This window comes from Athene cunicularia (genome assembly GCF_003259725.1).
Source record: "Athene cunicularia isolate RWA chromosome Z unlocalized genomic scaffold, athCun1 chrZ_part1, whole genome shotgun sequence".
In the NCBI taxonomy this organism is placed as follows: domain Eukaryota; kingdom Metazoa; phylum Chordata; class Aves; order Strigiformes; family Strigidae; genus Athene; species Athene cunicularia.
In genome coordinates, this window is record NW_020799142.1 from 23,342,686 (window position 1) to 23,359,666 (window position 16,981).

The following is a 16,981-nucleotide window of genomic DNA, read 5'->3' on the forward strand; positions in this document are numbered from 1 at the left end:
GGCTTGTCCCGGGGCTGCGGGGAGCTCTGCCGGGCGGCGCGGCCGTCACCGTCCGGGGGCGGCTGCCAGGGCTGCTCGTCGCCTGGCCGGCTTCGGGGGGCGGTGGGTGACCGAGGGAACAGCAGTAGGAATAAATCCAACGGTTTGCGTGTATCAAGTATATATATGGTTACGCACATATATATATCTATCTCTATATATATCTATATATATATGAAGGTACTTCTGAGGACCTCATAATGAGAAACCAACCGGTTGCTGCTTGCAGAGGGGATGTTTTATCTGCAGGTACAGGGCACTCCTGTACAGGCTTTGACGTTTCAGTCCGATGCGGGCATGGTGCGAAGACTAAGCCTGACCCCCGCAAAAGAAGAGACCGGCCCGGTGACCCCTGGGCTCAGCACCAAGCTGCTCGCCTGCGAGAACAGACCGCCCGCAGGCTCTGCCCCGGCTCCGGCAGGGGCAACTACAATCCCAAGGAGGAATGCTGTACAGGTAGGTTTTGCTGGCTATTATCTTCTGCATGTCTCCTGTGTTCCCCCTGCAAGGAGGTTTCTGGGGAATGGGATAAGCACAAAGAACATGTCCGGTTGGTAACAGTGTTGTGGGTGATGCAGAACAAGAGCTTGGCTGGCTGTGGTTTCTTTACTGCGAGTTTTTAGTGGCAATTTGGCAGGAGTCTCTAGTTTGTATTTTAGTTGAAGACACTACCAGATAATGTATGTTTGGGGTTTTTACATGTAGAGCACCCCAAAGTAGTCTCTCTGTGTTTCTAAGAGTGTTGACCCCCCTATCATTTAAACTTTCTGCAGCTTTCTAAAATGCTGGGCCTGACAGCAGGTGGGAATAGCGTTTGCTTTCCTGGCTGTTCCTGGGGACAGTGCCTGCTTCCCTGGCCATTCCTGCCTTGCCCTGCGCACCTGGGCACTGAGAGCAAAACTTGCCCAGTCAAGCTCCTCAGAGAGTTGGCTGACTACAGAGCCAATCTGTATCAAAATCCTTTATCACCTAGGTAGGGAGGAGGGCCAAGAATTGAGAGTGATTTATATGGAATTGTAATCGTATTATTTTTTAAGATGCATAAAGAAACAAGTGCTAATATTAAGGACATTTTGTAGGTGATGCCACCAACCATTTTTTACCACACAAACTGATGAATGAACCCAAAACAGCAAAAGGAAGCATGTGCTTTCAAGGTCTAAACCTGAGGCTGTGACTGGTACAATTTAGAGTGCCTGGGCTAATTTGGGAGCCAGCCAGCCTTTCATATTGTGCTTAGTGTTGAGCAAACTTAGTCCAATCTACTTAAATGCCCAAAATTTGAGGATGTGTGAGTGTTGCTGGATCACAGCCTTATTACCTGTATAGTTCAATTTCTGCACAAAGACCCTGACTGTTACTTCCATGCTACTCTGTAAGGATTTATGAAATTTAATGTTGGGACAATGCCCTGAAAATGGTAAAGCTTTATATGCCTGTGAATTTTATTTCCCTTGCATTCAATATTTTACGGGTTTTCATGATAGATTAAAAATGCTGAGCACTAGAACATTAGAAGTTTCAATGTTTATAAAAAAATTTTTGTTTACATACTTTGGCACAGTCCTGCTGGTCTAGTGACACGGTTACTTCTGTCATTGCATCACTGCTAGAATTACAGTGTAGTGATGAGAGTCCCAAAAATATTTTCTTCACTCTAATGTTTGAAATAAAGCCAACTGGGTTTGATTTCTCTCAGAAATTGTGTTAAAGTATTGCTGGGATAGGGGTTTGTTTTGTTGCTTGCTGCCTATTTCTGTCTTGCCCATATAAAGACGAGGACTGTGCTCTGCAGGGATGAATGGGTGTGACATATGCTGCATTTATAAACACTTCTGCAGGCTCTTGGCTGAGTTGCGATGTCTGAAGAGAAATACATTCATTTTTAAATCTCATGTAACATGCTATAAACCCACAGTGGAATTGTTTGGGTAAAATAAACATTTCCACACTGATCAAGAAAACTGTATTTAGAATCTGTAGCATTGAGAAGAGTGACTGAAGAGAGGATGAACACACCTTAAAAAGTTAGGGCCTGGTTCTGCACAGCTGTTCCTGGATAAAGAATTCTTGCTCTCATAACTTGTCTCATTGATGACAGTGAAATTGTTTGTGTGGGTTATGAACTATTTGTATGACAAAGAATGTGCAAGACTAGAGTCTTAATAGTCCAGTAAAGCTGTCCTAGGACAAATTCTTCTGGAAATTTTACTTTGCAATAGTCAGTTGGATGAACTTTTCCATTCCTCTTTCTGAGTACGATGAAACAGAAGCTCGCTTCTTTGATGATGTGCTCTCTGGTGATCCAAACAGGGATGTGTGAAGTTATTTATCAGTTCCCCAAACTATATTTACAGGATGCGATCTGAACCCAAGATAAGCAGCATACACTTACAGAGTGTTTGAACAGCATGAAGTGCTGAGATCAGCAGTCACTTCATGGCCCAGTGAAGTACAGTCACTTCTGCAGCAAGCATTGCCAGTGGCCAAATGGTTACTGCATATATTTTAAGTTCTCTGGAAATAAAATTTTCAACAACTTTTGTTTGTCAAAAAATGAAAGACTTTGTCCAAAATTTCATCTCAATTTGAAGCACTGTATTTTAATAATGCTGAAACTATTTCTTCCCATAAAACACTTCAGCATGGTTTTGGACCAATTATTTAGAACAACTTCTGTTGAACATTTTTGGAAAATTAGGACTCATGAGAACTTGTTGCAAATATATTGATTTACTGACACTCTTCAATAGAAGAGTATTCAAAAAGAAAAAAAATCGATTAGCTTACAAGTCTGGAAGTATGACTAAGATACATATGTCTATATATCTTAGAAATTTGTTGCCTGTATACCAACATGTGTTTCTGGTACCTCTGCGTATGGAAAACTCCTCTAATTAGCTTTGGAGATTCAACCAGATTCAAATTTGATCTATGACCCTGTTTTATTTTCTCATTTTGTTTTTAATGGTTACTGTTTAAAAAACCCACCATGTATGATACATATAATGGATTTAGATGCAAATAAATGAATCAATCTTGTCTCAGAATGTCTTAGCCAAAAAAAAAAAAAAAAGAAGTAAATTTGCTTGGAAAATTCTGCCATCCTAGCATTAAGGCTGATCTTAATTTTTCAGGGAGTTGTCCAGGAAAGTACAGAAGATGCTTCATAAACAGAAATCTAAAGGGTAATAAATGGGAATCTGAAAGTAGTTTTCCAGGTCCATTTAGAGTCTTAAATAAGTGACCTGATTTTTCAGAGGTGCTGAGCAGACAGCCAAGCATGTGAATTGCACTGCAGTTCTCAACTGCTCAGCACTTCCAGAAACAAACCCGTTACTCACAATCAGCACTGCAAAATTTTTAAAAGCTTTTTCTGTAAGTCTTACTGTTAGTAAGTTTATTAAGCTGAGTGCCTAAAGTACAGTCCTAGGACATCCCCATTTTGCCTTGTGTCACCTTCCTTATTTAAGTTTTGGCAGAGGAAAGCCTGGCTTATGTAGTGAGGTCACTGAGGGACCTGAGATGTTGGCTGGCAGCCGTGTTGCAATTTCCCTTGGCTGTGAACTGACTCTATTTTATGTTGCAAAGTTCAGTGAGTATTTATACTGCATATGCAGTTGTACTGCAAGTTTGGCAAATCCTGTTCTTAGCAGAAGGCTTTTACTATTTTTAACCTCTTTTTAGGAGAAAATGGTCCATCTCTGAAAATATGACAGATGTCTTTTTGTATCAAAAGTCAGAAACAATTTTTCAGCATGAGTCTGATCTTGGATAACAAAGTATTTTGTTAATTTATCCTACTTCATATTTTCACTGTATGTATTTCTCTTCTGCCTGTAATTGCAGTTTTATTATCTGAAATATAGGTAGTTTTCTGTGGTTTTGCTGCCCATTGAACAAAAATTGGTTGTATTAGTATGTAGTTTAATTCTGATGCTCCTTGAGGCAACATGTTAATGGACAGATCATCAGCTAACATAGTCAAAATAATTCTTTTTTTTTTTTTTTAATGGAACTATACTAATTTCTGAATCCATACCTTCACCTTACATGCTAATCCATTATTGCTTTCTTTTTCTTTGCATATAATGCCACAAAATACCAGGCATAATGTTTTTTCTTCATGTTTTTTCAAGCAATAGATATAAACAGCATATATTCATAAATGGCAGAGGCAAAGCTCCCCCTTGGGATTTTTTTCTATCGTATTTTAGTAATTTAAAACTACCTCTGTGGATGGAGCAAATAAAGTAACACTAAATCTACTTTTCTTCTCAACATTTTCCCCAATTACGTGTTCCTGTTGAGCTAATTTGTATGTGAAACAAACAAAATGGCAATTCACATGCAAGAATTTGTTGTTATTGCTTAACTTTATTTGGTTTGAGTTCTATGACTTGGAAACCAGCAATCTAAACTGTAACATCAAAATGCACTAGTGTTTCTGTTTTTATTTTTGCAAATTAAAGCAGTAATACACAAAGCTAGTGAAATTCAGGCTATAGAGTATCAGGGTGTGAAAACTTGCTAATAATATGTCATAGCCTTATCTTTTGATAGAATAAAATTATAATCTGATTATAAATTTTCATGTAATAGTTATTGTGTGTTGTGTAACACTTACTAGGGTGTTGTGAGGGAAAACTGCATGCAGTTAAAGGTTTTGTAAATCAGTGACATTATTTAGTGATTGTGCAGTTTAGCAGAATCACGTTCTATTTGAGAAAATGATATTTAAGAAGTTTTTTGGTTTTCTTTTTTTATGGTTGTCATGGGTTGACCCTGGTTGGATGCCAGGTGCTCACCAAGTGACTCTATCACTCCCCTCCTCAGCTGGACAGGAGAGAAAAAATATAATGGAAGGCTCATGGGTCAAGATAAGGACAGGGAGAGATCACTCACCAATTAGCGTCTCAGGCAAAACAGACTTGATTGAGACATCAATTTATTACCAATCAAATCAGAGTAAGACAATGAGAAATAAAAACAAATCTTAAAACACATTCCCCCCACCTCTCCCTTCCTCCCAGACTCAACTTCACGCGTCATTTCTCTATCTTCTCCCCTGCAGTGGCGCAGGGATGGGAGTTTTGTCAGTTCTTCACACGTTACCTCTGCTGCTCCATCCTCCTCAGGGGCAGGACTCCTCACACTCCTCCCTGCTCCAGTGTGGTGTCTCTCTCACAGGAGACAGTCCTCCATGAGCTTCTCCAATGTGTGTCCTTCCCACGGGCTGCAGCTCCTCACAGACTGCTCCAGGGTGGGTCCCCCACGGGGTCACAAGTCCTGCCAGCAAACCCGCTCCAGTGTGGGCTCCTCTCTCCACAGGTCGTGCCAGGAGCCTGCTCCAGCGTGGGCTTCCCACAGGGTCACAGCCTTCTTCGGGCACATCCCTCTGCTCTGGTGTGGAGTCTTCCCTGTGCTGCAGGGGGAGATCTGCTCCACCATGGACCTCCATGGGTGCAGGGCACAGCTGCCTCGCCATGGGCTGCACCACGGGCTGCAGGGGAACCTCTGCTCTGTGCCTGGAGCACCTCCTCCCCCTCCTTCTTCTCTGACCTTGGTGTCTGCAGGGCTGTTTCTCTCACACATTCTCATTCTCTTCCCCAGCTGCAGTTGTTGTCCAGGGTTTTTTTTCCCCTTCTTAAATCTGATCTCACAGAGGCACCACCACCACCTTGGCCAGCGGTGGGTCTGTCTTGGAGCCGGCTGGCATTGCCTTTGTTGGACATGGGGGAAGCTTCTAGTAGCTTCTCATGGAAGCCACCCCTGTAGGCCCCCTGCTACCAAAACCTTGCCATGAAAACCCAGTACACCTGTATGAGGTAAAAACTGTAGTTTCTAATTTAGAATTGAAAGTTTTCCTATGAGGTGCAAATGGGATTGCTACAAAAACCAAGAAGTACAAATTGTCATTTTAATTTAAGGAATTATTAGACATGTTATTTTTTACAAAAAAATTTGATAAAAAAGCCAGCTTTTGTTATCAGTGTTAGATCTTTGTTGGAAGTTACTAACTACTGAGTGGGGTTTTTCCAGGTTTTGTGTGTAGGATTCAGTTTTGTAGCTAATACAATCTGAAATATTTGATTGCAGGATTGGTAGTTATTTTTAGACCTACACAAATAACATATAAAGTTGTGGGAATAGTAGAAGCTCGGGCAAAATCCAGTGGATTTGCATTAGGCCTTTAAAGAAATTATCTGTGTGCAACTGTTGAAACAACAGAAACATGAGAATCCTGTCACCTAACTGGTCAGTGGCACTCCATTGACAAATAGAATTAAAAAAGGTCTATTGCCAGCTCTGTGGTGAAATATTTAAAAGTACAGGGTTTTTTATATGGCATTCAGTTAAATCTAATTTTAAAAGCTAATACAAAGCACAAAAGCAACACCATGTGAAGTGTCTAGTCTTACAATTTATAAGATATTAGGTTAATTTAGTGGAAAAGTAGTTACAACTTTCTTCAATACTGACTGTCTAGTCCCTAAAAGAGGTACTGTCTTGTCACTGAGCAGAAACTGAAAAAATCTAGGTGATGTTGCATACCTCTAACACCACAGAAAGTGTAATTCCTCAAATAGTTACTGCTTTCTAATTAGGTAAAGGGCATCACTAACCAATGAAATCAGTTTGAACAGAACACAACTTTGAATGAGAAAATCAGTTTCTGCACTTACTTTTTACAATAGCATACATTGCTAAGACCGGAAGAGAAGAATATGATTTGCATATAAGAACTCTAATTGCTGTTAAACTTTGATGCCTGCATTTTAACACTTTCATGCATATATAAAATGAGTTTGATTTTTAGATTTGATGGATGCTCACAACTTTCACTGGAGTCAGCCATCCTGAGTGATATAAAACCTTCTACTATTATTTTTTATAGATGTAGTTTCCTAACTTTAGATACAAAAATGTGAAAGTATGAATATAAATTTAAATGTTTTCAGATTTCTGGCAAGTTTGCTAATGGTGAAGATACAACAGAATTTATTTTCTTTTGAAGCTGAAAATGTAAAAATTAACTGTTTAAAAGTCAGAAGTACAAAACTTTTATTGACATCACAAATTCCTATCTTACCTTCTTAAAGATTTGAGGGTTTTTTGTTTTTCTTTGTGAGGAATAGAGCCACAGCACTGTCAGCCACTTTTGGCATACAACTTCAGGTGTATGATTACCTGAAAAGTGGAGAGAGATTTGGGGTCATATTCTTTCCACTGTGTCTTTAGCCCTCAAGGGTTGAGGGTCATCTGTCTGTTCTCTGGGCAAGATGGAGCAATAATAATTTTCAAACCCATGAGTGTCCTGCTTATTTTTGAATATATATATTTTGTGAAGTTTTTAGAGCTTTAGAAAAAGCACTAGCAATGAAAGTGAAGAGTGGAATGTCACAGCAAAGGCTGAAAGACCCATACACCTCTTGGTCAATGCTGGCTTTTGGGATACAAGCAAAGCCGGTGAAAGCAATTTTATATTATTTCTTGCATGTCATTCTGAGTATTGCTTCCTAGCTTTAGGCAGCAGCCAGCAATTATTTTTCCCAAAATGCACCTCTGTGTTTTCTTTCAAATGGAAGTCTATAAATGCAGTCTCCATGTGGTGTATAATCTACCATGATTTGCCAGTTGCCAACACGTACAGTACTAGGCAGAGCGCCGAGCAGAGTGATGGGGCGGGGATGCCCACACTGGATGAGTAGAGCAGAGCAGGCACGAGGCCTGAGAGCCAGAGAGCCAGGTGCATTCCCGGTCAGGAAGCTCAGGTCAGAGCACATTTGATTGTGCTTCTGCGCAGGACAGGAGACTGGATCCAGGACGCCATGCAGGTAAGATCTCAAACAAGGGAACTGGACATTTCTAATGCGTCTTCTGGGCAAGGGCTTATTTTGAACTCCAAATGCAGCAAGCATTAGGCCAAGACCTTTCTAATTCAGCAGCTTCAGGGGAACTGTAGGGAGGGAAAGAGAGCCCAATCTGTGGTGATTATTCATGGGCAGACAGACAGGTCCTGTGTCTGGACTCTTGGCTGGGGCTGGTGGATTATTCCAGTCCCAGCAGCCAGAGGCAGCCCATTTGGCAGGTTTTTCTGGTGACTTTTCCAACAGACTCTTTTATCCACAAGTACCAAGCTGCTGAGGACTGGAGCAGCCCTGTCTTAACCAGGCACTAGCCAGCCTATGTCTGTCTGCGTTGTGGTGCTGAGGAGGGGTGGCTTCAACCCACCCTGTTTCTGTCCCTCTGCGAAGGTGTGCACTCGGCTTTGGCTGCTGCTGCCCTTTCCCTTGGGACAGTGTTAGGCACTGCCTGGCTGGGTGCCCTTGATGCTGCTAGGAGAGGAGAAGGGCTTCTCCCTGCACACAGCCATCCACCCTGGCAGCAGCAGCCTTAGTGAAGAAAATGGAGATAAATGTAAAGTTGCTCACCAATGTTAAAATTAACACGCTGACACAATCGTGGTAACTCCTAGACGGCCATGTGTTGCATCCACAAGTAATTCTGCATTGCTTTTTCTCAGAGAATCAGCTGCATTTAGTTTGTGCTTAAAAAATCTGAGAAGTTTGAAATGTAATGGGAATTGATGCATAGGATACATAGTTAACACAAATATCTTTTTAAAAATCTGAGTGGCCTGATTGAGGAGTGAAGAGCTTACTGATGAGCTACATGGAATACTTTTCAGGAATTACGATAAGGTTTTCTTGATTTGGGTAAAAGCAATACAGAACCATAAAAATGATAAATATTCATGGCAGCATCAGCAACTTCTGATTAAATCTACAGATGTCAAGAAAGTTTTCCCTTTGATTCAAAAGCAGTTGATGGGATATATCTTCTGTATTTACTGCAATTTCAAAATATGCATATTTATCTTTAAGAGGTACCATTATACCCTAGCTTCCCATTTTTCTGTTGGTAATCAACCAGTTATGAATTTTTCTTCAGAAACTTCTGGGTTTTAAACTATTACTGGAATTTTGTTGTTTCTATTGTAGTGAAGTTTCCTAATTCCTTTAAACACCCTACAGCCTTTTAGTTCCAGCAGAAGTTTGCTGGAACCACTCTTTGGTCTAGTAAATGTACCTTTAAAAATATTGCTAGCTTCTGAGCTTTGAGAAGTGCTGTGAAGAATAGTTCTGTATTCACACTTTAATTACTGTATTTTTCCTTCGTTCAAGAAGAGGAAAAAGCCTGTTATATTGAATAAATCATAGTTCAGTGAAATACTGCTGTCTATGTGTGTGCCACTCCCCTCTAGCGAATAGAAGTGGAATTGCTCCATCTCATTCCATGCCATGGGCCCTCATCTGCAGCTTTTCAGCTTTCATTGACAGAGGGTTATCTTTATTTGAACTGAACAATGTGAACTTTTTTCTGCTTTTTACGTTAAGGACAAGCCAGACCTTCATTGAAAAGCATGCCAAGTTTGCTAAATTCAGTCCTTCGCACACATGTAATGCCCAAGTAAATACCAAATTAATTTCAACAACAGCGAAGCTGTATTAGTTATTACTGCTACGTCTGTATATCACTGGGTTTGAGTAAGAGTTTCATGCTTCTTGCTCCTGTTTACATACATGCAGCATTTCTTTCAACAATGTTTATCTTTTTCTTGATTGTTGAATATATATTTATTTAGTAATTTTAGCTCCTTCATGATAGGTTGGTGTTTGCTTAATTAAACCTTTGAGTAATTGATACCACTGCTAGAGTGGTTTGGTCACAGATAGGTGTGCAAACCAACATAAAAATATTGATCCATATATTTTCACATGGACATTTTTGTTGAACAAGTAAATATTCTAATATAAAACAGAGGAAGCTAGTGTTATAAAAATGGTGTGTACATGATAGATATTCTGTCAAATGTCAATTAACAAGATATCAAGTATGGGATTTTCCTGGCCAAAGTCCAGTCACATACCTCAGTCATCACTCTAGTCTGTCCTGGAGAGAAATAAATGAATTTGGCTCTCCATTCATCTTCTAATGTACACAACTGGAATATGCTCATGCTGAGAAGCTGATTGTTTCTTTTGATTCATGTTACAGACATGTCAAGCTTGCATGAAGTGAATTCTCTATGTGGTGGTCTTAAAAAATATCTTTCTATCTGCATCTTCACTATTTAATTGTGTTATTTGTTGTCATAATAGACGTGTCATTAAATGGTGGTGATGGTGAAAACAACTTATTTTACACTGACAACCAAAGATAGTCCATTAGAGCTGCACAGGCTGTGAAGGTCTCATTCTTAGCAAAGTAGCCTGAAGAAGTCGTGTAAGATGTAAGAACCCTAAATCAACACAAAATTTGATGAGGCGACTGTATGCTGAAATACATTTAATTAAATAAAACCCAGACAAACCAACATGAATCCAACATTGGGTTTGGTCATACCTCAGAAATGCGGAGGTATGCCTAAGAGTAGAATTTGCTCTATAGAACTTCTTATGTTTGTATATCATACTCACACATTAAAATTGCCACTAGGCATTCACTTAGCTGAAGCCTAAGGAATGGGAAGTGTGAATGTAGCTGAGAGGCCAAGTGTAGCACATTTCCTTCCTTTAGTTTGGGGATCATATTGCGTTTCACATCCTTGCACTTTTCTGAGAACCAAAGCTATTGTTCACCCTTGTTCTTAAAGGATGGCAGATGTTCGTAAAGGCTAAAAGCACTTTTATACTCTTTCTAACTAAAAGAGACCAAATCTTGTGGCATCTAGTTAGGTAAAACTCACACATTAGGTTTGTGTTTGTTTTTTTTTTTTTTTTTTTTTTTTATGGACTGTGCTGTACATCTCTGCAGCTCTATATTTTCTTCCTGCTTATTGGATGAGGGAAAGGCTATGTGTGAATCTTGTCTACCTTGACTTTAGTAAGGCCTCTGATGCCGTTTCACACAATATTGTCCAGCAAAACTGGCTGCTCGTGGCTTGGATGGGTACATGGTTTATTGGATAAAAAACTGTCTGGAGGCCGGGCCCAAAGGGTTGTGGTGAATGGAGTTAAATCCAGTTGGCGTCCGGTCACGAGTGGTGTCCTCCAGGGCTCGGTGTTGGGGCCACTCCTGTTTAACATCTTTATTGATGATCTAGACGGGGGGATCGAGTGCACCCTCAGTCAGTTTGCAGATGACCCCAGTTGGGTGGGAGTGTTGATCTGCTCGAGGGCAGGGAGGCTCTGCAGAGAGACCTGGACAGGCTGGAGCCATGGGCTGAGCTCAGCTGGAGGAGTTTCACTAAGGGCAAATGCCGGGGGCTGCCCTTGGGCCACAACAACCCCCAGCAGCGCTACAGGCTTGGGGAGGAGTGGCTGGAGAGCTGCCAGTCAGAGAGGGACCTGGGGGTGTTGATTGACAGCTGGCTGAACAGGAGCCAGCAGTGTGCCCAGGGGGCCAAGAAGGCCAATGGCATCCTGGCTTGTGTCAGCACCAGCGTGGCCAGCAGGGACAGGGAAGGGATCTGACCCCTGTACTCGGCACTGGTGAGACCGCACCTTGATTCCTGTGTTCAGTTTTGGGCCCCTCACTACAAAAAGGACATTGAATGACTCGAGCGTGTCCAGAGAAGGGCAACGAAGCTGGTGCAGGGTCTGGAGCACAGATTGTACAGGGAGTGGCTGAGGGAACTGGGGGGTTTAGTCTGGAGAGGAGGAGGCTGAGGGGAGACCTCATCGCCCTCTACAGCTCCCTGAAAGGAGGGTGCAGAGAGCTGGGGATGAGTCTCTTTAACCAAGGAACAAGCGATAGGACAAGAGAGAATGGCTTCAAGTTGCACCAGGGAAGGTTTAGACTGGATATTAGGAAGCATTTCTGTCCAGAAGGGGTTGTTGGGTGTTGGAATGGGCTGCCCAGGGCAGTGGTGGAGTCCCCATCCCTGGAAGGGTTTAGGTGTTGGGTTGACATAGCGCTGAGGGATCTGGTGTAGTTCGGAACTGTCAGTGTGAGGTTAATGGTTGGAATGGATGATCTTCAAGGTCTTTTCCAACCTACATGATTCAGTGATTCCATTGTAACAAAAGGATAAAGTCCTGTTATTACACAGCACTTTGAGAACTGTGGCTGGGAGGTGCTATTACAGAATTGTTGTTAAAAATGATCGCTTTTCTTTTCCAGAGAGATCAGTGCTTGCCCAGCCAACATTTGTTTTTGAAAAGAAGGACCGTCCTTTGAAGGTAAAAGAGATTTTTTTTTCCCCCATAATTAATAAAAAATGCTGAGGAATGAGGATTCTACAGACAATGATCCTAGCAGTAATAAAAGATTTTAGCTCAGGTTAAGACTTGTAATAAATGGTTTTAAAATACCACAATGAAGAGTAGAAACTAGAAATAAGACTGATTTTAATGCATACATGGTTGGTTGATATAATACTTTGTGTCCTGGTCTAGAAAATGGCTGTTGTATTCTCCTTGATCTTGCCACACTCTTTTTTTTTTTTTTTTTCCAGCGGCCTGCAGAAGACCCAGTTTGCAAAGCTGAAAATGGTAATAACCATCTCATTGAAACAGTATAGTAATACATTGGGTTATTTATAGGTCTGACTGTTGCCTGTGAAAATAGCAGTTGGACCCTTACTTTGTATGAGCAGGGACAAATCCTTGTGAGTAGACTAAGACTACTATGTGAGTTGTAGAGCCACCTACTATGTCCTAATACATATGTCCCCATCTTACCTCTGATTTTTTCCATCTTACCTCTCATATTTACCAGAAAACCAAACTCCAGAAGCCCTGAAATGTGTCCAAGTATATTAATCAGCTGTGTGAGTTCCTATCTGACCTTTTCTATTTGTTTAGGCTGCATTATAATGTAACTTCTCACTCCTAATGTCTTCTGAGCCTATGGGCTATGAACTGATTCTCAGTGCTTGATTTAGGTTCTCTGAACTTACTAGAAATAAAGAAGGCTCTCTAGGGCTTTGTGCCAGGTGTTGACTGAGATTCCAGAGCCCTCGTGCTCTTCAGGACTGCCTTAAAGCAGTTCCTGTAGGTCTCTCCTAGCATATATTGTGTTCATTTTTAATTCAGTATCATAACATTGTGCTGAAATCTCCTGCCAGTCTGTCTCTGCAGAACACTGTATTTGCTTTTCTCTAGATTTTAATAGTTGTTCCAGAAAGCGTGGAAGATCATCATCTTTTACTTTCCAGAAGTCTGACTCTCAGTTTAACTCAGGTATGACGTTTAGCTCCAGTCATGTTTTAATTACTATAGTTATGTATTCTTATGTGGTAAAGAAGAAAAGGAACTTTTCTGTCTAAGGAAAATTTCTGCACTGCAGAAATGCTGCAGGTAATGAAAACTTGAACACTATATAAACTTGCTGGTAATTTCCAATAAATCCCCTTTTCAGTAAAAATATATTGATTTTCCATACTTACATAATATTACATAAACCAGTGAAAAATCTGCATGTTTCATATCATTTCCTTGAATTGGTTGCACAGTCAAGGGAGGAGGAAGGCTAGAAAGGAATGAGATTCCCTGATTTGTGAAAGAGATCATGTTCCCTGGGCAACCCCTGAAAATATAAAACAATTTCCAGTACGGTCCCTCCTTCCATCCAGCCAACAGCTGACCTGGAAGGCCCTTTAAGGGCTATGTGTTGCTTCCATGGGAAATGGACACAAGTCACTGAGGCTACTGTGCAAAAGGATTAATCTGTTTTTTACAGTGTTTATTTAATTTACGGATGGGACCTGAAAGTTATTTCTGAATTAAGGTATTAATATGTGTACACTACACTTTGTTTTATCTAGTTCTGTGACACGCCTGAATGTAGCTAAGACGATTTAAGATAAGCTAAGTTTGGTTTACTCTGAAAATTGTGCTGAGATCATGCACAGAAAATGATAGATAGGCAGAAATTTTAGGGTATGCCTTACTGAAAAATAGGGAGCAGGAGGAAGCTTGAGCATTTGACCTCTTGATTGTCCACACAGCTTAACTGGTAGCTCACTCCCTGGTTCTGTTTTGAACCTCTCCAACTGGCAGTCTCCAAGACAGAACTGTTACAGAGTGGACTAGCTGTAAGCAGCATGCGCAAGCCAGGCTGTGCCACTTGGCCTCAGAGGACTCCCCAGTTCAGCAGCATAGGCATAACGAAACAGTCTACTTCAGAAAACCGGTAGTTAACAGATAATAATTTATTCTACTGTCAATGAAGGTGTGACATCAAATTGGCTAACCCTAAAATTAATCTCTTTTTTTTCTCCAAACAAATGATAATTTCAGTCTCTTATCCTTTCAGATACAACTCTCACTCAGAAAAGAGAGAGATCATCTTCATTTACCATCTTTCCTACCTTCCCTCCCTCCCAGCCAGGTAATTAAAAAAAAAAAGAAAACAAACCCAATAAATATTTATGGAGAAAAGCAGGTATTAGTTAAAATAAACAGGTGTACAGAAATGCTTTTTCTGCAGGACAGAGCTGAAGTGCATTTGACTAGGCTGGCATTTGGACAGGAGAAAGGAATGTTTTAGGAGAAGGATTGGCAGTTCAACAGAAGAAATGTTTTTTGCATTTGGTGCAAGTGCTGGGTAGGACAGGCATTTACAGGCTGAATGCTTGAAAAACCAGAATGGAGTTAAAGTAATTACATGAATTAGTTTGCTTGCAATTTGATGGTGATGGTTCCTATAAGAATATAATTTTCTATCCTAGGGCCTATGTGTCTAACCAGTGACCCTGGGAGTATTCTCCCACTTATCACTAATGTGATCAATGGAGTGGTCTCTTACCAGAGACAGGTCCTTGACAAACATTGGCATAAAGGATTTCTAAACAATTTTAAGAGGACACAACGTTGTTATAGCAACAGACCACACTCTGCAATGAAAAGTACTGATTGTGTGCAGAATTCAGTTGTGTAGGGACATGGTTCATGGTCACTGTCACTTTCTGGCTGGTGTTTGGTATCTTTATAGAAACAGTGAAAGCATCAGTAATGCACTGCTGTTGTTACAGTACGGTATGATAGCCTTTTATCAGAGCAGGGCAGGGTACTTTTATTTATTCCCATGTTCTGGAGCCTCATTTACTCAGTTTAAAAATATCTAAGACTGGAGCAGATAGTATTGCCATTTCAATAGCTTTTGCAAACAAGCAGCATGTGGTTTTGAAACCTGAAGAAGTTTTCTATGAGTTTAAAACATCCACTAATATGCAAAAGATTTCTGTCTCTGACATAGTTAGAAAATCCATGGTGATTTCTGTGCCTAGGTCTACACACCTCTAAACCAGAGACAGTAAGAGTTATCTCAGAGATCTTGATTAGATGGATAAGAATATTGCTCAGGTACTACCAAAATAAGGAGGGGTTACAGAAACACGAGTTAATAATTAAAGTTTGTTATTACTCATTATTAAAGTTTAAATTACTTGTTCTGTAGTAAAGAAGAATAACATTTTTATGACCTCAGCTCTTCAAAGAAACCCCAGCTTGATCAAAAGTGCAAAAGAAGGTAACTGTCATTGCATTATTTCTTCACTGTAATTCCACAAATATGTTCTTAACAGATACAGAAGACACAAAAATGACAACTCTTCTCTATGTTGAGTGATAGGCTATGTATCTTTATGAGGTTCATAAGGGTTTTTTTTGACAGTGTAAGTATCCTGTGAGCTCTGTTCTGAGACTCTGCTCTGACTACTTAATTTCTGAGAGGATTGAATATAACCTTGAATAGTGAAATTCTACATTTCTAACTGAATAACTCTGCTCCTGAACAAGGCATTGAAAAACCCTCTTGGTATCTGCAGGTTCAGGATTAAATTTGAAATACCAAAAGACAGTTCTACCACAAAGCAGTAAATATAAGTATAAATATAAAGATATTTAAAAATACATAATTGCAAATATATTTTATAAATTAAATAAATACATTTATGTATATAACACATTTTTATTCCAATAGGATAACAGGGGTTGGTGTCACTGCAGTGTGTATTTTAGAAGGGAATTTTTCAAAATATGTAGCAAGTAAACAACAATAAATGTTATTTGAATATGCTTTGAAGCTTTAAGTTAAGAGGCAAGACACATAGGTATGAATTAGATATGAAGAAAAAGTCTCTGTTTTAATATTTTGTCTTTGTATTTTGCAAGGATCCTCATCAGGAAGTCAGATGCGGAATGTCATTAGACCTGCTGTTTTACAACCACCACAAGCCCTGTCCTGTCCTGAAAATCCTGTAGTATCTCTAGTGACTAAGAAAAAAGCACACGTTCAGGTAAAAAGAAAAGTAAGTTTACTGGCTAAGTGTCCTGGTTCAGCTAGGGTAGGTTTAAGTCCAGGCAGGGCCTAAACCACCACACTAGGATATGTTTGGAGCTCAGATTAAAACTAAAGCAAAACAGTGACATTTTAAAGCAGTTAATTATTCCCCTGCATGATTTTCAAAAAAGTTCTCATATCAGTTTCAATGACATGGTATGAAATGTTAAAGTCAAACTGACTGTGTTTGAAGAAACATCTTTTCCCTGCAGGCTGTCTCAACTTTCAGATAGGGGGGTTCTGTGGGCAAATCAGCTTGCGGGGGGGGGTGTTAGATTTTGGTTATTTAGAAAGTAACATTTTAGCATTTTGATTAAGGGCACCTACTTAGTACACAGCTGGAGGAAGCTCTGCCAACTACCACATATATATATACCTCAGTGTCTCTGGTCTTCTAGTGGATCTGTCTATAGCAGAAAATAAGCTTGGTCTAATTAATTAATCTGGTTTTATTATTCCTAGCTATCTGAAGACAGCTCTTATTCTTCAACTGAGAATCTACTAAGTTTCAAAACAGCAGTGAGGTCATCTAATACCATGAATCCTTCTAGCTCAGAAACAACACAGTAAGATTTTATTTATTGTATTTCTACACCATTTTGTCACTTGTCCTATGGCATGCCCTTTTTGTCCTACATGTCTAACATGG

At 40.2% G+C, this 16,981-nt stretch overlaps 1 protein-coding gene across 3 annotated transcripts in view; it reads left to right on the top strand.

Annotated features, from left to right (window-relative positions):
- The first annotated feature begins 239 nt into the window (after positions 1–239).
- Positions 240–16,981, top strand: part of RANBP3L (RAN binding protein 3 like) — a 36,983-nt gene continuing 20,241 nt past the window's right edge. For all 3 annotated transcript variants that reach the window (XM_026865856.1, XM_026865857.1, XM_026865855.1), the window contains exons 1-8: positions 240–495; positions 12,169–12,227; positions 12,503–12,539; positions 13,152–13,229; positions 14,305–14,379; positions 15,448–15,519; positions 16,164–16,288; positions 16,795–16,898. In XM_026865856.1, coding sequence (XP_026721657.1) covers positions 240–495; positions 12,169–12,227; positions 12,503–12,539; positions 13,152–13,229; positions 14,305–14,379; positions 15,448–15,519; positions 16,164–16,288; positions 16,795–16,898 — 806 coding nt within the window. The remainder of the gene's footprint in view (positions 496–12,168; positions 12,228–12,502; positions 12,540–13,151; positions 13,230–14,304; positions 14,380–15,447; positions 15,520–16,163; positions 16,289–16,794; positions 16,899–16,981) is intronic.